The sequence below is a fragment of the Vulpes vulpes genome, chromosome 7 (assembly GCF_048418805.1).
Source record: "Vulpes vulpes isolate BD-2025 chromosome 7, VulVul3, whole genome shotgun sequence".
Lineage (NCBI taxonomy): Eukaryota > Metazoa > Chordata > Mammalia > Carnivora > Canidae > Vulpes > Vulpes vulpes.
Window position 1 is genome coordinate 3,085,489 of NC_132786.1, and position 24,433 is coordinate 3,109,921.

The following is a 24,433-nucleotide window of genomic DNA, read 5'->3' on the forward strand; positions in this document are numbered from 1 at the left end:
ATCTGAGAATTATACACTGGTATTGAATCTTCTAAGAAAGGATTGGCCTTTCTTGCAAGCCTACAAAAATGCCAAGACAAAGACGCATCTCCTGAGAGTCTAGGGTGTTGGACCACTTAGCGTTTGCTGTTTTTATTAGTGTCAGATATATGAAGGGCAGATGGCTTTGGTGACTGACATAGAAGTCAAACTTTCCACTAAGGTAGTGCTGTGTCATGGTGCAGACCGGTAGACTGGAGGGTATTTATACTGAGAAGCAATCACAGAGAAGGCCCTTGAATTTGGAAGGTCAGAGCAGAGGAACTTTCTCCAAAGCCCACACTACCACTAAGTTCTACTGAAGCACTCAGGGAGCTGCCTTAGCCGGTGTATCGTGCCTCAGAGCGGGCAGCTGACCTTTACTAAAAGGGGTTAGACATTTCTTTGGCCAAAATTCTGTCTCCAGAAACAAAAATATACAGCTGAGAGTTAAAATGCAAGGATGTTAGAAAAGAGGGGTTATAGAAAGAAAATGACAGTATATTCTCTAAAGATGACATCAAATGTGCAATAAACCCATTTGGGTCCTTGAGACAAAGGAAGGGAGACGCTAAAGCTAGGGAAGTCTGGGGCTGGGTTAGGAGGTGCCTTACCTCTAGAATATGGCTGGGAGGGCAGGGCAGGGCCTGGCACAGGAAAGCAGCACAGGATAGACACCCTCATCTTCAGGAAACTGGTTTATAATAGGTTTATAACAAGCACAACCAGGAAAGCCGTCCCTTGACGACAGGTGGCTGGATAGAAGCGCTTACCTTTTAAAATGTGTGTTGGGTGGCTGGGTTGGGGGCAGGAGGACGCTGACAGGGAAGAGTGCGCCGGGTCCCATCTGTCCCACACATCCTTTAATAATGACTTTAGTCAACTCTGCCTTTAGGGCCAGTGTCGTGTGCAGTGTGATTTCAGAGGCTCACCCGTCTCCCACCTTCCTACTTCTCTTTAGAAGGAAGTTGTTTAAAACAGCTTCAATATGGGGCACTTGAGTGGCTCAGTTGTTTAATTAAGCATTTGCTTTCAGCTCAGGTCAGGATCCCGGGGCCCTGGGATCAAGTTTCTGAGTCAGGGCTCTCTGCTCCGTGGGGAGTCTGCTTCTCTCTCTGCCTCTGCCCCTGCTCTCTCTTAAATAAATAAATAAATAAATAAATAAATAAATAAATAAATAAAATCTTTAAAAAGGAAAGAAAAACAAACAAACAAACAAAATATAGCCCCGATAGGAGATCCCTCCCTTAGGAAACCAGTCTTCTTCATTTCTTAACCAGCCACAATAATTAGCTTAGTAGGGCAGCCCCGGTGGCTCAGTGGTTTAGCGCTGCCTTCAGCCCAGGGCCTGGTCCTGGAGACCCAGGATCAAGTCCCACGTCAGGCTCCCTGCATGGAGCCTGCTTCTCTCTCAGCCTGTGTCTCTGTCTGTCTCTCTCTCTCTGTGTCTCTCATGAATAAATAAAGTCTTAAAAATAATAATAATAATTATCTGAACCTAGAAAAAAACTTAAAAAAATAATTAGCTTAGTAGCTTAAAGAGAATAGATGGCCAACAAGCACTGGTTCAGAGAATGAATGACTAGATGAAGGAACGGAAAGTAATTTCAAAATTAAATATGAAGGTTTTTTTTAATATTTTATTTATTTATTCATAAGAGACACACAGAGAGAGGCAGAAACACAGGCAGAGGGAGAAGCAGGCTCCATGCAGGGAGCCCAATGTGGGACTCGATCCTGGGACTCCAGGATCACGCCCTGGGCCAAAGGCAGGTGCTCAACCGCTGAGCCACCCAGGGATCCCAAATATGAAGGGTTTTAAATGCAAAACAATATGTACAAGGTGATGCAGGGGCTGGAAATTTTATGCTAAAATTTAATTAAGCAACAAATGTAAAACGTGGCGGAGTCTTTCCCATCTCTGTAGGGAAGATTTCAAGCAAAGGCAATATGAGCGCTAGGTCTCCTATGAAATTGTGAAGGGAGCAGCAATGGGAGGAGAAACACGGCGCTGGGGTAACAGCGTAGCCTAAACATGAGAGCATTAAAACTGTTTTCTAGTTGGAGAAGCAGAGTTGGCCAGAAAACAGGCGCCTCCAGGTAGAGAGGGTTCTCCATTAAAAGAAAAAAAAGGTGCAAAGCAGGGGGAATAAACTGCAAAAGACAGACTTCTTTGGACCACTGTGATAAGGGCTGGCTGATTTACAACTGTTTGTGCATAAATCAAAGGTGTGCATAGGTATTTGTCTGGTCCTGCACAACATGGCATAATTCACACGACCACTGCCTTGCTTGGCTCATCACCAGACATGAACATTTTTTTATACAAGTGGCATAATTATAGAGAAATCTAAATCCCAACGTATTAATTAAAGTATCATTTTACATTCTGAAGACATCCAGGTGGGCTCTCAGGAGATCAAATGAATCAGAAGATGGGAAATTATTTTTAATATTTGCAAACACTGAGAAAATATTTGTGTTTTGTTATTTTGTTTTCCACCTCATTTCAGTTTCTTTGTTATTCTTTCAAAGCAATCTCTTAGGGAAAAAAAGCATTATGCAAATTTCACATCAAGTGATGTTTTATATTACATCACCTCATTAGGCACATCCTAGTAGGTTTCAGGAGCTCTTTAAAATAAAATCCATTCCCTTCTCTCCTTCTCCTTCCCAGGGGTAAATCTGCTGTCAATCTTAAACAAATTTAATATGTCTGGCTATAAATTAATTGTATTACTCTCCAGTCAGTCCCATTTATATTTCTTCCACCTTATCTTGCTTTGTATTATCATATGATAGCTTTCCAGTGGAGTTCCATACAGACCATACATGGCTCAGCATAACACATGGATAAGTCATAAGGCTCATTCACCTCAATGGTTTCTCCATCGTGGTAGTATGTGCTATCACAAAAGCTTCCAGGGAGTAGATGGTTGAACATTAAGACTTTTTTGCTGAGCAAGAGCTTCTTCATCTTCACAGTCAGTTCCAAATTGGAAGCTCTAGTATGATGAAAATGATCAAAATATCTATAAAAGCTACTAAGAAGTAAAGTACTTTATCTGCATATTCCATTTGATCCCCATGGGGAGCCAAAACCAAGTTTCCGGGCAATGAATGCAAACATCTCAGTCAAAACGATGATGATTTCCCTCTCAGAACTAGAAAAACACTAAGGATTTACTTATACGTAGGCCACGTCTTCTAAATCCACCCAACTTTCCTTTCCTTTGTCTTTCCAAAAGGAAATTTGGTTATCTGTGTGCGATAATACAGCACAAGAAACATCCCCCCCCCCCCCCAAAAAAAAAATAGAGGACTGGAAAGAACTTTAAGAAATCATCTCTGGTTTTGGTTGTCAGGTATGGGGTCTTGAGAACGTCCCTGAAGAGTCTTAAAGATAAGATCATCTTCTGCTAGTTGAATCAAAATATCAATGCAAAGCAAGGATCGGAACAAAATTACCCCTATGTCACCAGGACTTCACTGTAATCTGACTGAACATGTTAATAGAGTTAAATAATAATAGGGTGGAAGGAATCTAGACAGACAGCCCATGTGGAGGTAAGAGGGCAGTGAACGAGACAGACTTTGCATAACTGCAGCCTCAGAGAAAGGGTTCCATGGTCCAAAGAGAGCCCAGTCCTTCTCTCAAAACCTGATGCATTCCTTGTGGTCGAAGTCCATGCACAAGAAAACATCTGGTTCTAATTTGGCTCCCCAGATGGTAGCCCTACAGGGAGCGATTTGGCAGGGTAGAGAGCAAAAGCGTCCAGTCCCTCCAGCATTCCATTTTTCATTACAAATTGATACGTTGGCATCCTGGCTTATCTTTGTCTCTCTGTGTACCCTGCCTGCATAGAAGGTGCTGGCCAGACCATCCTATCCCTTCAGCAGTTATTCTTCTCATTTTAAATTAATATATAGTGGCATTTTGATGGTAGATCTCAATCTCGCAGACTCTGATTATATTTGAGATCCAACTAGAGTGTGCTGATAAATCAAGTTCTATCAAAAGAATCTGACTTCGAATCGTAGAAAACTCATTAAGGTAATGTCAGATATCTTGAGAGACAGCCTTCGAGGCTTCTCCACATGATGTCATTCCAGCCACTGGAATTTGATGCAAGCTACGTTTCTTTTCCTTTCTGAAACTTCTACGCATAGGCAAGCATTTCATCTACGCTATCCTAAGAAGTTGCTTCAGATAAAATCTCCACTAAATCCTTTCTAATATAAGTGAAGCCCAATGTCTTTGTCTTTCTACTTTCTTATTAAAAGTGAAATTTCCAAGGCAGTTCAGCATTATTTTTATTTTCTCAAGGACTCATTTTTTTAATAGACCTTTCTCCTACATATATAATCCCAATTATATTTCTCCTCCTCAGATCATTTATGCTTTTTAAGAATTTCTCTGAACCATGCCTATACATATTTTATACATTTTTCCTGGGTTAGATTGTCCCTGTCTTAGGTGATGCTCAAAACAGGATAACAGCAATCCTTAGTGGTAGCAGAAAATCACTTCTTAAAAAAAAAAAAAAACTGGTTATATATTTCTGGGCTATTCTTACTCCAGATTATTTTTTTTATTTTTATTTTTTATTTTTTTTTCAGATTATTTTTTTTAAATTCATATTTAGTCTGTATTACTTTAGATCTTTATTTCTCATATTTGACCAAAGCTGACCCCTCTCCACTGAATATGTATCTTTCTGTTCTTGGTAAAATACTCTGGCGCCAACTGTATGGTATCAAGTTACATTTACTTTTAATTTTTTCCACTTTTGTCACTTTTGAGCTGAAATTCACTTGTAGTTAACAATGTAGTAAATGATAGCCAATTTTTAGCTATTTCCAGTCAGATTATTTTCCCCACAAATGATGGTTTTCAACTTCAGTAGCAAATACCTACTCCATATAAGTAGTTCGATTTCTTTGCAATTCAAATAAGCTCTATGAATTGTTACTTTCAAGAAGTCTATTGGAACTAATCAGTTTCATGGAGGAATTCTGCTTGACCAAGTTATTTCTGGAACCAGGTAGGGTGTGTGTGTGTGTGTGTGGTATTTAGGACACATAGAGGTACCTTAGATTATCACAGAGATGCACGGGTATATACCCCATCAGGTGAAAAAAATACATGTACACGTATAAATAGTGAAGGTGGATCCTTTTCCTAAACTGAACAATATCTACTGTAAGACTAGAAGGAAGAAGAATAACATCCCCAGGGATGGAAGGAGGAAAGAAGTCACTGCCGTTGAATATCTTGTAACTCCATTATCATGTTCAGATATACTTTTAGATATTAGTTACACTCTAATCTTAGACGTTATAACATTCCAATGCCAAGTCTTTATATTAAAATCATCTACTATATCGATTCATGTTTTTGTTGCTTTTTATGAGTTTGGATAGTATGCATCTAGTGATTCCAGAATTCAGGTCATCTCTGAAAGTCTACGAGACCTGGGGGTAGGGGTTGTTCATTTAGGAAGTACACACTTGTCCTCTGCTTTGGTGGCCTTTATTTCATTAATACTTCCTATTTTTAAATTAAAATTTATGAGTTATTTTACCAGTTTTCTTCATGTAAACTCATAACTGTGGTTAGCGGAGCTGAAACTTCTATCCATGATTATATATTAAGCTTCGTTTAATAGATTTGCCAATCTCATAGCATTGATCCTAAGAAATTTTGTTGCTTTCATCAGCTTACCATCTTGATGTTTTGCAATGGAACAAAATAAAAGAATTTTGGTTTCTGGAGACCTTTACATGGCTGCCTTCTAAGAAGAAAGAAAATTGATTTTAAAATTGGGTCTAACTAGATCAATATGATTTTGTAAAAACCACGAGACACTAAATATAATCCACAGTCTGGCTGGACAGAATGCAGAGTGGGCTGTTCTGGTCTAGCTACTTCTCCATATTCCTTCTGGCTTCGTCCTTCTGCCCCGGGCTCTTGCCTCCACTGCCTGCATACTGAGACCCCTTCCTCCTATTACCCAGCACGAGCCACCTCCCCTTGTCCATTCTCCCTCCCACTTACGAGCCTGGACTGAGAGTTATTTTATTCTTTTGACAGAAAACAATTCCCTGTTGAAAGAGAATAGATTTCTGTCTCTGTTGGCTGACTTTTATTCCCATGTCAGGGTCCTAGGGCCACCCTTCAGGCACTGCCCACCCACAGGCAGACCCGGTCATCTCTGCCCTTCCCCATTCTAACAGGATCTCTGAGCAATCTGTCAACAGCAAATTCATAAGGTAAGAATGCAGCGTTGGGCACGGCATGTGTGTTAGGCTCAAGTGTGTGAGTTTCTTCTGAAAAGAAAAGGAAAACGTCAACATTTTGTTTTCATATCTCGTCTGAAGAGTGGATAACCTTTTGCAACATTTTTCTATTTCATCAATATACAATTCACCTGTTCTGTTTGAAATACCTTGATATTAAAACATGAAAGTCAAGTTGCTCTATAGAAAGAGAGGCATGTTCCTATTTCTTTCACATCAAATGTTTTTCAATATGGTTCCAAACAAATTGTCATCTAAACCATATTTTTTAATATACTTGTCAGGGCCAAATCGAGGATGTTGGGCGGGGGTGGGGGGGAAGGTAGAATTTCAAAATGAAGCGGTTGCAAGATCTCATAAATGTCCCTTTTGGCTTCTTGCTTAACAAAGTGCTTCAGTCTTCTGTTTTAATTGTGCTAAAAGCACATCCTAATTTTACACTTTAGGAAAAAAAAATTAAATTTCCCCAATTAGCTTATTAGGTGACCCCACTTTGTTTTGTTCTCTTTCCTTCTCTCTCCCTCTCTCTACCATCTCCTCCCTCCCTTCCTTTTTTTTTTTAACATATTGTTAGAAAATATATACGAGTCTAGAGGCACATGAGCCTAGATCTTAATCTTGGTTTGGACTCTAAGCACCATTTTTACTGTTTACCTTTGGTGAATTAACCCTCCCAAAGTCATATGTTTCTTCAGGTATAAAATGGAAATTATAATATATAATTTACAAAGTTTTGGGGATAGATATAATGAGCCAATCTATATAAATATCTGTGGTAAGCAATTAATAAACACTAATATCATTTCTCCTCCTTTCATCATAATTTAATTTAGAGGTTTAAAATATTATTTGTCTAAGACTAAAGAGGACAATACAGTAAGCCTGAATTTCAAATCCAGTACCAATAGGGGAAAAAAAGAGTTCTTTAAGAGAATTTAAGATACCGAGTGAAGGTCAAAATAGCTATGGCATTTCTATTTGACTAACACTCTGCGACATTAATCACTGTCCTATAAAAAGTGGTTTTGGTAAATCATAGGCAAACAGATAATAGAATCCAGCTGCCTTTTCGGAGACTTATTATTTTAGAGAAGTTCTGTCATTCACTGGTGGGAAATAACAAAACTTGAGGATACAGCCTTTGAAATAAAACTGGTGTATTATCTCATTCTTATCCATTCTTTTTAAAAAGTGAGTTCTTTCCACTTTCTCTGAGCTTCTGTAACACTACTGTTAGTTTGCATGGCAGTGGGATTTGATTCAATTATAAAAGCAAACCCAGAGAAACACTGCAAAATAATGCGGATGGAGTCAGGGAACTATTCTGCAGCTTTCCTAAGGTTCTGTGTATGGAGTACGCTCATTTGGATCAATGGAGATGCTTTCCTTTAGGTAGAGCTCTGAGCCAACAATGAGTTAATATTGCCAGATCCCTGGTGGACACAGGCTACCTTGGTTAAAATATGGAATAAAGGCATCCACAATTCTTTTTTGAGACAACAGAGGGACAAGGAAAACCTTTGGTTTTGACTTCTTAAGTTGATGTACTTGACTCCTTCAAATCACCACTGCTATTACCATATGAAATGATATTTATTTGTCAATTTGACACGTGTGCCCTCATCATAAATGGAGAGACAGGAGAATGAAAGGTTTCCCAACACTGCTAACAGGTCGATCTGACCTGTCTACGTTGACAGAGAGAGCTGTATGTTCCAGTTGAGGGAATAAATTATTGCTACTCTAGATAGAAATGGGTTTCTCAGTTGTTGACTTAAAAAAAAAAATCTTTGCTGACTACGATGATCAGTTTAATGTGCAAACTGATCTGGGTTGCAGTGCCCAGTCATCGCACGAACACGAATCGAGGTGTTGCTGTACAGGTATTCTGTAGATGCCGTTAAGTTCATTATCCACTGACTTTAAGGAAGAGAGATTAGGTGATCGTAAACTGGACAGACCTGACTCAATCAGCTGAAAGAAAGGATGAAAGGCCATGGTCTTCCTTGAAGAAGAAATTCTACCTGTGGGCAGCAGCTTTCTTCTCATTCCTCAGAGTTCCAGTCTGCCCTCTTGTTGGACTTGCAATGCCAGGTCCCACTACTGCAGAAGCCAATTCCTTGTAATAAATTTATAAATATATATATTCTTACTGGTTTTATTTCTCTGGTTGAACCTGGACTGGTACACTGGACCATGGAACTCAAAATCCCTCTCTCCTAGGCTTCTCCAAACAACTCTTGACCTTCTCCCCAGTACAAAATACACATAGCAATTTATTTAGAAATTGTTTTGAGTTCTCTGTGTATTCAATCTCTTATCCAAGATATCCCAGTAAAACTCCTTCTGTGTTTATATCATATACAAAATGACTTTATTCTCATTACAAAAAAATGTTTCTAAAATTTGAGGCAAATGCTATTTAAGAACTATTCTTTGCTCTCCTTCATTCTCACAGCACCTAGAAGAGTCTTATCTATTTAACAAATCTTTGCTGAATGTTTCTTAATAAAGCTCTAGAGATTTCCAAGGGATTTTTATAGTAAAATTCTCTAAATTTCTCTTTTTCTTTTCCAGTATCCTGTTGAGGAGAGAGGTACTTTTAAACATAATTTACACAACCAATTAGGTTTATCTTCATCTTATGTCATTGTAGTGGATAATTTTAAAGATGATACACGAACAAAAAATATTTATGATTTAAGTATATGAGAAGACAGTTTCCAAACTTCACAGTGTGTTATAGGATTACTTCAAAGCCTCCCTCCATTCCTATTTCAGTCATCAAAAAAAAGGCACTCAGAAAATAAAATGGCAGAAATAAAAATCTTCATTAAGTTCTAGAAGGTCAATGTTCTTCAAAGTCACACCTCAAAGCTCAAAAAGTTGGCACCTTGAAACGCAGTACTTTTAGTAGAGGTCAGTCAAGCTGTCCTCAGCAAATTTGCCCTTAAGATTAATTTATTAATCAAAAATATTGGTCTTGAGCAAAGGTCACTTGGCAAAGAGCATTTCTAATCAGAGACAGAAAGTAAATGGCATGAAGGAAAACGTTCTTTCATAGTGGAGGAAGAGATGGGATGGATGTAGATCCTGCTTGGGGGGGGGGTCACTCTAACCTCACTTTGCAGGGAGTGGGGGCCACTGACCTTTCCATATGTTCATGCTCTCCTCAGAGAGTCAGAAGGCAAGTCTTGTGAGAAGATAGATTTGCATTTGAACCCTGCTTCCTCACTTCCAGCTACTGTGACCTTTAGCGAGTTTATTCACCTCCCTAAGCCCTATTTTGCAAACTAGAGATATATAAAATCTAGTTCACATAACTCTGAGAGTTAAAGGAGATAAAATGTCAAGACCGGTGTTGGTCAATAGAATTTAATGAAAATCTCTACTCTTTCCTTTATCTCTTTTCTCAGAGCAGATATTCATTTTTTTTTCCCCTGCCAAGGCAAATTCCATATTCTTTTGTCACTCCTGGGGTTCCTTCATTCCTCTTCTATGTCTTTAGCCTCTTCCTCTCCCCTGCCTCCTCCATTTATAAACTTATTCATAACTCCCTCATTTTTTAAAATACAAAAAATTCCCAAACCCTTGCTGCAGCTCGTCTTCTGATTAAGCAGCAATTCTGTATTGAGCCATCCCCCTTTACTATGGAACTTCTTGAAGACCTTCGCTTGCTCTTCCTTTTCCTTTTTCTATTCATTCTTTAGTGGCTCTAACCACCAGACCCTACTGACAGGAAACTCCAGCAGCCTCCAAATAGCCAAAGCCAAGGCTTGGCTTGATATGCTGATGACTGACCACACCTTCATTTTTTGTTTGTTTTTACTTTTTCTTTCTTTCTTTCTTTCTTTCTTTCTTTCTTTCTTTCTTTCTTTCTTTCTTTCTTTCTTCTTCTTCTTCTTTCTTTCTTTCTTTCTTCTTTCTTTCTTTCCTTTTTTCTTTCTTTCTTTCTTTCTTCTTTCTTTCTTTCTTTCTTTCTTTCTTTCTTTCTTCTTTCTTTCTTTTCTTTCTTCTTTCTCTTTCTTTCCTTTCTTTCTTTCTTTCTTTAAACTCATTTGCTTATCGTCAAACACTCCTTTGCTTTAGCTTCCTCATTGTTAGGATTTCCTAGTTTGCCTCTTCCTATTGCTCTGATCATCACTTGGAGTCCTGTTAGCTGAATCCACTTCTTCAAGTGGATTACCTTTTCAAATTAGTGTTTTCTTTCCTTCAATGTTCTTTCCCTGCTCTTCCTGGGATCTCTTGGAGTCATTGATGAGGGCATTACAACTGCTCATAGTCATCCACTTTATCTTTACTCCTGGGCACAAGGGAAGATCGCACTTTCCCTTCTCCTAACATTACTCTGTAGATAAGCAATCATGGCTTGTGCTGATTCTCCTACCTACACTTCAAGGAGAGTTTTCCCTCTCAGGGCCCAGGGAGGCTCTGTGACATCTAGTGTCACCCATACTTCAGTGTCACTGTGCGGGATATTCTCTTCCTGCACACCCATGCTTCCTGAATGTTGTTCTCCACCCGACAGCTGGAATCCCCCGCTTAAAGCCATCCTGCTTGCCTCTGAGTGAAATCCTTACAGTTGTGCAGACTCTCCTTCATCTCCTTCCTCTCGCTCTCACCCTCAGTGTATCTACTCTAACAGTTCTGATCTTTCTCCTTTCCTCCCAAGTTCATGTTCTCTGACCTTCATCTCACAATGAGTGCACATTCTGACATCTCTAACCTAGAAATCCCCTTGCCATTTTTTTTCTTAGTTAACTGATGAATCCACATGTCAGCTTACATGTTATGATTCTTGATACACAAGAAACAATAAATATTTGTAGACTGATTGATAACCTCATCCATTGTTCCTGTTGAGTCTTTCATCAATTCCTATACATACTGCTGAAATAGCCTCTATTTTCCCTATGATCGTTCTGTCCGTTTTCACCACAGTGTCCTCTACAGACAGTCTAGTTGGTTGGGGGTGGGATCTAACTAGATTTGATCCCCTAATTTTATCTCTTAGTTATTTGTCCCATTTAACTGCATCCTCCAGTGTTAGTACAATTATTTAGCACAATAATTAATTAGATAAATGATTAATCTTTTGATTAACATACTGACCAGACACAATGAAAATGCTAATCTTTAGGTGCCATCAAGCAATGTTTTTATCTATGTTGTTTCAAGAGTTAAACATGATGCTTTCTTATGCATAATGCCAACTTAGAAAATTCACTTTTTTAATAACTTCCCCAAAGTTTACATTTTTTTTCTAAAAATAGGTTATATAACTTATAATACAAGAGTCATGTTTTCTTGTCTTTTGGATGCCACTAAATCACAGTTTAGTATCATCAAAGTATATTGAATTTTACACAGCTTACTTTACAGGCAAAAATTGTGAACATAATTCCTTTTCAATAGATATAAAATCTAATAGTAAACTACCCAAAAGGACGGATAATTTATATTGCTTCTTCCAACGAAAGAAGCAATAAAACTATGACTTATGAGAATAAGACTATATTGAGAAATTAAAAGAAACGAAGCACTGGAAACCAATGAAAACAACACTAAATGTAGTCAGAACAACAAGAACCGTATCAACTTTACACCTCTATAGTTAAATACATCTTTATTGATGCAAGGAATACTTCAACAAAAAAATTCTGAATTAGAAAGTATAATGTTTTGTAATATAAATATATGATTCTAATGGATCTTAGGTAAACAAATAAGCATTATAAAGCAAGCTTATAAAAATAAAGCAGGCTAATAGGTTGTGTCCAAATATAGGAAAATATTTTATTTAAAGGTATTAGGATTGTTGACTGAGGCATTTCTTAAGTATAACCTAATGAAACTTTCTCTTGATATCTAACTTAACAAATTCAGGTTCTTAAGATATTTATTTTAGAAGTAGATTTCATTGTTTAATGGTTTCTGTCTTTCATAAGTTCATATATTACAACATTTGCAGTTCTGGGGATATAAATATAAAACATGTTAACATCCTTTTGGTTTTGGATACCCATTAATGGTTTTCTTTGTGTAGGTAGAATTTGTTCATCCCCAAATTGGTAGGCCTCCCTACAAACAGGCTCCTCTATAAAATAACCTTATTTGTCTTGTTTCTATGTCCTTTACAAAGCTGATTAAGAATAGCTGAATTAATAGTAACATGGCAAGAATAGATATGACCATAAAGAATGGCAAAATTATTACTTTAAAATTGATTCCATTTTTAAAATTTTGTGGTAATAAAAGAAGAGATAGCATTGCAAGAAATATATTACTGCCCTTGTAAATTTGTGAGAAACCAATAATGAGCAATTCTACATTTGTTGGCTAATGGTATGGTACAACCAAACATTTATCAAAATAAAAATGAGGTCCATATGCATACAAAATCAACTCTTTATCCTAAGTATCATTAGAAACTATAGAGCCCCAAATGAACTCTTGAGGGTAAGGCTCTTAAAATAAAGAATAACATTTTAAGTGCATAGCTATTACAAACTCATTTGATATTCATTTTAATTGCCATGACTATAATGAATATACTTTGTATTCAAACAGATGTCACAAGTACTACTACAGAAGTTCCAATATAATTCAGTCTTAGTTAAGAACGAGTAAATGGATATTTAAAATTGACTGTTACCAGGAAGGAGGAAAAAAAAAAAAACAATTACAGCAAACATTAGCTCCTTAAAACAGCAAATTAAAGATTTTTATTAAATTGTGTTCTTTCTTCTTTGGACATACACAGAACACAATCATACAGAAACACTCGCTACACCAACTACTCCCTTTCTTTGCTTCAGCTGTTCTATAGATCTAACTACCCTGGGAAACAGAAATTGGGAGTATGAAGAATGACTCAGAAGGGAAGGCTGAAATTCACTGTAGAATATTTAGAGACTGGTCTATGAAAGGATTAATAAATATTACAATGCCAATCTAGTTTAGCTGAAGGAGTAGGTAATTATGTATGCTGTTTTCTTTTAATTGGCCAGACAAGTTCTAATATTTCCTTTAATCTTCTCTAAAATGGAATATTGAAACCTTAAAGTCTACCATGAGAGATCTTCACACTGTAGATTAGAAATGGCGTTTCTTAGTGTATGGTTCACAGAACTACAAATGGATGGTTTTTTTAAGAGCAAACATTCCTGGGCCCCAACCAAGTTCTATCAAAATGGAGTGTGGCCCAGGAATCAGCATTTTGACAAATCTGAGCATTCTGACGCACGCTCTTGTTTAAAACAACTGCCTGAAGGTAGAATGAGGTAATACTTAAAATTATGTATTTTCATTTCATTTCAATCAGCAATAGTTTATTAAGCATTAATCTTTGGTGAGTGAAAATTGTATTCATGTATATGCACATTTAGGCAAGCAGCATATGATAAACTTATTTTCAGAGTATAATCTATTAAGTACAACAATCGTCTACAAATGTCGAATCACAAGAAAATAATCTGCGACTGTGCAGATGAACAATTAATTCTAGAGTTCAATTTAGTATTTATTCCCCCTGAAGAGGCATCTGGAGGTTGACAAGAAGTATGTTTAGCTTATTACTAGAAAATATACAAAAATACTGTTTAAAAACAAGTTTATCTTCTTTTTCTTGATGTTTTAGGAACCGCCGGTTTTGAAAAGGAACGTAGGCTTCTGAGGGGTTTGTGGGGAAGAGACAGAGGGAAGAGAGAAGGAATGGAGAGCAAGGCCAGGAGCACTAGAGGCAGACTCGTTCTCTTACTTCTGACCTAGTTCTCACAGTGCCCAAACTGTGAACTGAACTTATTGAAAAGTCATATTATGTTTTGGAACGACTAGAGCAAAATTCAAAAAGTGGCAGTTGACTTTGGAGTTGAAGAGAAGCATGTAAGAAGGTAAAGCTGATGGTACCAGCTACTATTCTGGTCAGCAGGTTGCCCTCACCCTCACCCTCGTCCACACCCTGAGGATTGAAGACAAATTGAAATCTTTGGAATGCACCTCAATAAGGAGCATTCACTCGTGAAACTCAGTGCCGAGGAAGTCACTAATTGTACCCAATGCCCTGGATTTTCTTTGATCCTTGGTTGACTTTTCCATGCATTGAAAACAAGATCCAGTAAAAAAGAGGCTACGTAAGTGCAAACGCATGGAAGAACAGGTGGGCCGTAGGGACTCGGAAGGTTTCCCATGGCCCACAGCAGTGGTTTTCAAAGAGTGATCTCTACACCAGCAATGTTGTCATTGCCTGGGAACTCATGTTATTAGTTCACTCAGGCTTTGAACAAAATACCGCAGCTTGAGGGCTTGCAACACACATTTGTTTTCTCATGGTTCTGGAGGCTGGAAGTTCGCAATCACATTGTCAGCCAATTCGGTTTCTGGTGAGGGCTCTCATCCTGGCTTGCAGATGGCTGCCTTCTCACTGTGTCCTCATGTGGTAGAGAGAAAGAACTGGCTCGCCCTCTTTTTATAAGGCCGCCAATCTCACCAGCTTTATGAACTTGTTTAACCTTAATTACCTACTAAAAGCTATACTGAAATTCAGTCACATTTGAGGTTAGGATTTCAGCACACACATTTTGGAAGGACACAATTCAGCCCATTGGACTCATTACATATGAAAATTCTGGAGCCCCACCTCAGACCCAGCGAATCAGAAACCTGTGGAATGGGGCTCAGCAATCTGTGTGTTATTAATGTCCCAGGTTATTTCAATGCCTGCTGAAGTCTGAGAAGCACCAGCCTTCAGGGGAAAAAAAAAAATCCCAGCTCCACAGCAGAACACTTAGTTCATGCACCGCCCCCTCAAGTCCCACTCCCTCCTTGGCCCGAGTTTCTCCCATGTACTTTCCAACCTTATTCCTTACTGTTCTTACTGAACTCTGCTTTTGCTGAGCTACTTCTGACCATGACCTAAAGGGTCATCCATATTCTGTCTTCTAGACTTCTGCTTACCCTCTTTTGACATCCTCAAATTGTCTTTCTGCCTCTAAGCACTACCTCAACGCCTCAGCCACGATCACATCCTTTCTTCAAACAGCAGAATCACTAATTGTCTGAAACAATCATGTCCACAACCACAGATTTTACTTTCTTAGATTCCACTGGTTACACTTGTCTATAATTTCACCACAAGGCTTTGCACATTTAAAAAAAAAAAAAAAAAAAAAAAAAAACAACAACCAAAAAAACAAAAAAACAAAAAAACAAAAATAAAAAAAACCCAAACCAAATCAAATCTTTAAAATATCATCTTGTTTTATCTAACTCTTCTTTGTAAGTACTCCCCACAATATTGCCTTCAATCCAATACTGATTTTGGACAGCAAATAGCCCACTGGTCTGTGATGGAGCACGATGCCACTTCTAAAGTTGCTTAATATTAAAAATAATCAATACACTATTTGCTATGTATGAAGTTAAGTGCATCAAAGCCTATAGTAAGCATTAGCACATGACACCAGGAAATTCTCACTCACCTGTAGTAGGCATTATGATGCCTATTTGAATGAAAAAAAAAAAAAAAACCCTGGATATTAAGGCTTAAGAGTTCAATTAACTCCACCAAAGTCACTTACCTGAAGAGCGGCAAGGCTGAAAAGTGTGAACATTTGTTTCTCTCAGAGCACATCCTCTATTTCTACTCTGTTATACTATAGACTGAGGGATTTCGTTTTCCGTCAACATCCTGAATTTGCTGCCAAGAACCCCAAAGCATATGGATCTCTTGGAAAAGATATTTTGAGGGCAACCTTTGGAAATTCTTTATTTTTCTACACTCCGAACCACACACACACGCGCGCACATACATGCATCCTGAGGCATTGTTAAAAATAAGCTATCACGAAAAAAAATTAGGTCGAACTTCTTGAGCAAACAGATACTATTTAGTGCCTACAGATAATAAGGAGCTCTAAATTTTACTGCTCTTCTACATGCCATTTACCTCGGGCAGCCTTTAGGATGCCTTCAGTTGTACGTTAAGGACGACTGAAGAACTCAGACGGTAGTGCTTGAAAGTTCACAAGTGGCTCTGATATACTTTTGACCGAAGCAACTACTGATAATTAAGCACCAGAAACACAGATACGCACACATAGGCACACACACACACAAAAAAAAAACTGCAAAAAAAATCTCAGAGTTTAAAACAATGCAATGTTTTCCTAAGAGCTTAAAACAATGCAATGTTTTCCTAAAATCATACTTTTCTCAGTTTCATTCTCCAGAAAACAAGTGATCGTTTACTTTTTTCACAGCTGCCTGCACTTTGGAGACTGGCCTCTAAGATAATACGTCGCACCTGTTGGATTGTTTAGGTAATTCCAAGCACCAGCTGAGATAGTAATTACAAGGAACACTCCATTCTCAGCCTACCTGGGGTGTTCAACAACCTCGACATCTTGCAGAAATAGGAGACGTACTGCTCGCAGTGCTCGGCACTGCTGGTGACGGCGCTGATCTGGTCCATGGAGGCACTGTAAACGAGCTGTGTCACCGAGTACTTTTCTGGGCTGTAGCCCACCACTGTGGTCTGCATCTGCAAATCGTGAGACACTATGGTCCACACTTTGTCCTCTGTGGGGAGAAAAATACCAGGACAAGGGATCATTAGGATGCAAATCCTTCTTCCAATGGCCGAAAATACTGAGCTGTACTTCCCTGAACTGATGGAGCAAAGAACTGAGGATTGCCATCCTTCAGGTTCTATCCTGCAAGTTCTCCTTATATGTAGGTGAATTATAAAGAGATGCTTTTTATTAAAACCGAATGCAAGGGGCACCTGGGCATCTCCGTCGGCTAGGTGGCCCATTCTTGCTTTGGGCTCAGGTCAGGAGCTCAGGGCCCTGGGATGGGCCTCCTCAGGCTCTGTGCTCAGCATGGAGTCTGCGTCAGGATGCTCTCGCTCCCTCTGCCTCTCCCCTACTTGCTCACTCTCTCCCCTACTCTCTACAATAAATAAATCTTAAAAAAAAAAAAAAACACAAACAACAAACCAAACCAAAATGCAAGATACCTCTTAAGCAGAGAAAACAGCTCGTGTCTCTGGTTGATGCTAAGGTCCACAGCACTGAATGTGAGGCTCATTATATTCCCACTCCTTCCTGACTCCCTAACCCATCACTCCTCTGGTACAATAGTATCTGCTCCTTCTGAACTGAACTGTGCTCTCTCAAGCTCTGAATCTTTGTCTATGCTGTTCGCTCCAATCAGAATGTGCATCCTCCTCTTGTCAACAAATGTTCCTCTCACCCTGACCTTTCAGGTAAAATTGGAGCCTCATTCTGTGTGACTGAAATGCTCTATACGCAGGCAACAATACAAATGAGTAATTACCTTGATGCTTTGGACCCTGAAAATTTCAATGTGTGAAAAGGAGAAGCGAATCTAAGATTGATGAGGTTAAATTATGACCTGATCTATTCCTGAATTTGAATGAGAAACATAGCCATGAACCCATAATTTTTCTTTATAAAAAATGCAGACCTACGTCCTAGCTCTGTCCACTGAAAAGGCCCCAAACAAGGACAACCTGTAGCACCAGATTATCATCACTCAATATGATTTTTCATTAAGAGGAAACAGGGCTGCTGGATGAAGTGACTGATTTCAGGGCTAGAAATGCACAAGATAAGCCTGGAACATAATGTCACATAGAAACAAATAAGCTATTGGAAACAGAGGGCATTTCAAAAAAAAAACACCAGGATCAGAGAATGATTTTAACATCAGTGAGAATCTCCTGCAATGGGATAAAATACATCAGGGATGTTTAATTATAGGAGTTCATAAAAATAAAAAGAAATGTTCAGTCTTAAGGAAATGCCAAGTAACTAACCCATTATTTTGAATATTAGGAATAAGGACTAAGAAGCCAGCACTTAGCACATCTTACCAGTAGGAACCATAACATCACTAAATGCTCTCTTTATGGAAATATTTCAGCTCAACAATGACCACTAAATGATAGAATTAGGGGACCCTCATTTTGTAACTCCTAACATGCAGGGTCTGGGCAATGGTTTTTTGCAGCTGCTAACATAGCCGTGAGTCAAACCGGAGGAGACATGTCTTCTGGTGGGAGTACACAACACCACCTGGGGAGCAGTGTGGACAAGATCAAACATGAGTTTCACTGAGCATACGGTCCTGACTACCAACTTCTAGGAAATACAGGGTCCAGCTGCTCAGGGCAAAGCCTTGGAGTCCCCACTATATCCCCCCTTTCTTCTACACTCATCATCCAACCTATCAGTTAATCCAGTCTGCTCCATCTCCTCCATTTGGGATCTGAGCATTCCTGGCCCCCCAACCTGCCCCTCATTGCTAGGTCAAAGCCCCCACCTCCTCCTGCCCCATCTCACAGTACCTTCCAACCAGCCCCTGCTTTCCCCCCTGTGCTCTCACCCCTACCCTACACCCAGCAGCCAAGCTGAGCCTCTGCAAATGGAAGCCAGGTTCAGATACTCTGCTCCAAGCCTTCACGTGGCACTAGGTCTCATTCAGAGGAAAAGTCTAGCTATTGAAACAGTGGAGGGCCCTTTGTGGTCTAGCTCCACCTTGCCACCATCCTCTCCTGCCCTCCTTACCTCCCCCCTGCTCCTCCAGCCACAAGGGAGCCTGCCTCCATCAGCACAGTCAGGGAGCCCCTCCTGGGAGCCTTTGCTCTCCCTCTGTCCTTGGAGGCCACGGGGCCCTCTGTCTGCCCCACTGCCACCCTCGCCTCTCCTGGGCCCATCCCCACCACAGCTCTTTTCTATCTCCGGGTCCGGCTCTGTTTTCTCCCTAGGATTTATCCCTCTCTGACACTGCACATTTTCATTCTGGCCGTCTCCCCACGTTAGATGCAGGGGTAGGCAGGCGTTGTTTCCAATGCTGGATGTGCAGTGCCTGGAACAGCAGCCGGCACACAGCAGGCCTTCACCATATATTAGTATGAATTAAGAAAACACAAGTAGAACACAAAGACCTTGGTCTAGGAACATCCTAAAGCACTGTGGTTGGGGGTTCGGCACTGCCATGACCTTCCCGAACGACCCTGGACAAGCCCCTTGGTTCTAGGCTGCAGTTTCCCCTCATGGCTTATAAGATGCCTCTGCATCAGAATCCTTTGCACCTTGCTCTTCTTAAACCAACTAAACAATTCAATTACGGTGCCTGTGTCATGGCACATTTTCCAAAAGATAATGGTTTTCCATGTTCACCGTTGGCATGATCAGACGGTCTTCCCCTGGCTCCTCCGAGAAAGCAAAGAAACTATAACATGTTTTAATCATCGTCTCTCTTTCTGACATGATTCTGACAACACACTGATTGCCATTTATTTATTTATTTATATATATATATATATATTTTTTTACTGATTGCCATTTATATTCAGACCTTCACGTTTACCTTCCGCTAAGTCAAGATCCATTAGTTAAATAAGGGTAAGTCATCTCTTTTCTGTTAAAATCAGCCTCTAGTATAGAGGCTCTCAAGTGTTATGACAGTACTCACTACTTACCTTTAAAAAACAAAACCAGATCCTTACCAGGACCTCATCCTTGTCCCGTAGCAATATTTCAAAACTTTCATTCTTTAAGTCATAATGAAATAGCCATTCTAACTCTGGGCCTTTTTAAAAGTAACAAACCCCTTTTTAATTTACACAAAATAATGTTCATAATGGCAGACATTAATTAAGTAAAATAAAAATGGTCACCTACTAGGGTCTCTGTCAATGACTTTAAAAATATTAACCAATTTATTAATATTGATGAGTCTCTAATATTTTGGTCCTAGTGGCTGCTGGGCCCTAAACCCTACAACCATGCATTTCAGCACACATTTTAGTATCAGTCCTCAGGGCACCATTTTCTTTATACTTGTTTTATAGCCCATTCACTCATTCAGCAAACATTACTGGGTACCCACTACATGACAGATACGGAGCTAGGGAAACCACAAAGAAAAGAAATTCTGAATTTTTGGAGTCTTATACTCCAGTGGGGAGAAAACAGACAATAAGCCAAAGATTAAAATAATATATATGGGTAGCACCCAACAATGGTGAGAAAAACTACAACAGGGACTGGAAGAACAGGCTGTGTGTAGATTGCAATTTTTTAAATTGAAGTTTAATTGATAAACAATATCCTATTAGTTTCAGGTATACATCATAGTGATTTGATATTTTTATACATTGTGAAATGATCCCCATGACAAGTCTAGTTACCATCTGTCACTGTACTAATTACAATATTATTGACTATATTCCCTATGCTGTACCTTGCATTCCTGTGATTTATTTATTTTATAGCTGGAATTTTATAGCTCTTAATTCCCCTTAACTATTTGGCCCATCCCCCAACCCCTCCCCATCTAGTAACGGAGTTTGATTCCTGAAACTGTTCATCTGTTTTTGTTTTGTTTCTTTTTTTAGATTCCACCATATGAAATCATATGGTGTTTGTCTGTCTTTGTCTGATCACATTTTTTTTTAAATGCAGAGGAAACCGTGACAACCCTCACTAAGTGACGTCTGAATAAACAAAGTCATTGTCCAGCAAGCCATGTGGATGTCTGGGGAAAAGTATTCCAGACAGAGGAAGTGCAAATGAAAACATCCTAATTCTGGAATATTCCTGGTGTTGTTCAGGTATGCAAGGAGGCCAGCAAATGAGAAAGGAGAAAACAGCAGGAATTAAAGTCTGAGGTGTAACGCGGATGGGTGGGTGTGACCTTGAAGTGAGATAGAAAGCCCTTGGCATTAGAAGGTTGGAAGCAAATTAATGTAGCATGCTTCAACTTATTCTCTGACATTCAATTCTTTATTTCAATAAAGCTATACTTCAGAAAGGCTTGAAAAAATATATATATATGTACATATAAATATACATATACACACATATATATGTACATATATGTATACTCACACACACTCACAGATATATGTATAAAGATTTAAAACCTTTTAGTGTTGTGGCATTACATAAAGTAATATGTAAACTCTATTTTAATGGCATAAAGCAATTACTGTTGATGCATCTTTGCAAATTATTTTTTAATGCTTGCATGTTACGCTTGAGCCATTAAATCTTAAGTGACAAATGTATATTAACAATTTTGCAGATATCCACCATCTCGAAGAAAGTTATACTGTATAATTTTTTCTTTGCTAGTATCATAAGTGAAAAATTAAGAATCTTATTCCCATATTTGTAACGTGTTTACATAATCTGTGTTATCAGTTATGCGCGTGATGCAAATAGAAACTACTATGTATAGCAAATTCTAAATTTCTGCCACTGTTCCATGTTCATGAAGAAGCAATTGATAAACTAGTATATTTCAAATACCCTCTTTGGATTAGTGTGTTATGAAAGTGCCTTCTGTGATTACTGAGAGCTTAGTATCTGTCTCATCATGCAATTGCATATTTAAAAATTATCTCACTGTACAATGTTTTCAGTACAGATGATTTAGTTATATTTTCCAAATACTGGGACACATATGGAGCGCATTGTGGAAATGTATCCTTCTGCTTGGCAATAAACAGAGTCCTCAAGATTACCCAGCTTAGTTGTGTTGACACGAGTACATCAGAAAGGTCCCTCTGCTGCCTCTACCCGTGACCTCACATCCTTATCCTATTTGTAATTCTCAAGCAATTCCCTTCATGAGAACTCAGTTCTTTGGAGCTCTGGCCAGGAACTGATAAAGCCAGGAAAAGACCAGTGGAAAAAACAAAACAAAACAAAACAAAACAAAACAAAACAAAACAAAACAAAAACAAAGAATAAGTCATTCCAGGATATAACCAGCTTCTTTATCATGTATATATGGCTGTTTTTGACTCTTCCACATTATCCAATACAATCTGAGTTCATATTACAGGGCATATTGTAATAAAAGTCTAATCTAAGCTGAAAAAGTAGGGAAAAAATGGGTATATGCATCTAAGTGTTTTTGATTTTCAAACCATATCACTATACTGGTTGAGGACCAATTTGTTAATCTGAGAGATTTCTTCCTCACCTTATTCATCTTCTAAAAAAAGAGAATACGCTGTAAACTACCTAAATTTAAAATAGTTTATAAAACGTATTGGAGGGGCATAATGAACATCTGCTTACAGTCCAAATTCCTTAGAAACCCTATTGCCTATTATGCCAGGAATGACTTTGAGTTTCTCACTCTCAGAGTAACATAAAGGGAACTGAACAGGATACACGTCTCTCAACATTTTCCATATTGCATGTAAATCTTGGCTGCTGAGTAAAACTAGTAGATTCGATTTTGTATATCCTTAAGCTTCTCCTCCAATAAACTGCAGTCCAATAACTTTATCTGTCACTTTCTTTGGGCACAGAAGTCTTAATGGCTATTAGACTGATTCCATTAATCAAAGATTGAACACTAACGATGAGCAGGAGATCAGCAAGGATCTCCAACTAAAGGCTACAGCATTAATAAGAATTGTTTTTGCAAAACTTAAAATTTGCAGCCTTAGAGGAACACATATCCAAGGAAAGAAGCCTAACATTTGAAGGAAGCCATGTTCTCAAATGGAAAATTTTGAATACCAAATAACATCAATGTAAAATCTTGAAGGACATCCATTGTGACTCTCTTCTATTAGAGATTAAGAAGCCAAATCTTAGGAGGGATAAGTGACTTGCTGAAACGACCATAAAGAGAGTGGCAAAATGATGGAGACTTTGTCTCCTGGTTCTGGATTTAGTACTCTTTTCACTCCTCATCCCTTTGACTCAGTGGTGACATGGTTGGTGACACATCAACATTTTTACTGTCTTCCCCATAGCAATCCACTAATGTTCAGGAGGTAGGGCGAACATCTGGATAGACTTTTTAAATGACAACATAACCTACTGCACTTAGAAAAATGTCATAAAACAGTAATGCACACATTCACAACTATTTATTGAACTCCCAACTGGTTTCATCAGTTATGTTCTGGGGATACAAGAATAACAGACTTGAGTTCCTGTTCTCAAAAAGCTTGTAATCCATTGATGGTAACAGAACACTAAGCCTGAAATTACAAATCACCTACAAGTGCTAAAATGGAGATATGCACAGGCCACTGTGAGTTCCTACAAAGCCCATATGACCCAGATATAGAAAGTTATGAAATGACCAGATGGACATGGCATCTTCTATGAACCTTTATGTTGAACCTTTAACTATAAAGGTTAAATAGTGATGAGCTATATGAAGGGTAAGGTAAGGCCCATATGAGTTCCTACAAAGCCCATATGACCCAGATATAGACAGTTATGAAATGACCAGATGGACATGGCATCTTCTATGAACCTTTATGTTGAACCTTTAACTATAAAGGTTAAATAGTGATGAGCTATATGAAGGGTAAGGTAAGGCCAGTTTCATTCTTCTTATAGTTCAGACCAAATACTTTGGAGAAAAAAAGGATTTAGTAGATGGGATCTAGATCAAATGGAGATTGAAGTGTCTGCAATAGTGAAATATAAGATTGCAGAGCCCCAACAATTGTGCATGAGTCGAAAGGTCTAGTGCATGGTTATAGGTGGGTGTTGGAAAATTCTGAAGATAAAATATCAACTCATATTTTAAAAATATTTCTTCAAGGCTACGTATGACACACCCATAGCTAAAATCATCCTCAACAATGAAAAGTTGAAATCTTTTCCTCTAAGATGAGGAACCTGCCAAGGGGAATAAGATTAGGGATATGCACGGGCTTTAATTTTATATTTGATGTTGTTTTTTTCCTAATCTGGGGGTTGGATATTAGCTAGAAATATTCCGTACTGAAACAAACAATTAAGGAGTATCTTATTTCAGGTAAACTTTATGCTGAGATCCAGATCTCTACAAAAGTTAACAACTAGACCAAAATTGGTCATTTTACATGAGCTATGTGTGCTTTACTAAGTCACAAAATAGTTTCTTAAATTATTAATAACCACTTGTCATTATTTGAAGTATTAATTTCAACAAAATTGCCTACAACTCTTTCAGATAGAAAGACCCAGCACAATGTTAGGTTACAGTATGGTCTTTTTCTTTTTTTTTTTTGTTTTTTTGTTTTTTAGTCATTTTAAGAGGATCTATTTGAAAATCTTATCAG

At 38.5% G+C, this 24,433-nt stretch overlaps 1 protein-coding gene across 1 annotated transcript in view; it reads right to left on the reverse strand.

Annotated features, from left to right (window-relative positions):
• CNTNAP2 (contactin associated protein 2) overlaps positions 1-24,433 on the reverse strand; it is a 1,945,511-nt gene that overhangs the window by 640,197 nt on the left and 1,280,881 nt on the right. Inside the window, exon 13 of the mRNA XM_072762802.1 lies at positions 16,696-16,896. Coding sequence (XP_072618903.1) covers positions 16,696-16,896 — 201 coding nt within the window. The remainder of the gene's footprint in view (positions 1-16,695; positions 16,897-24,433) is intronic.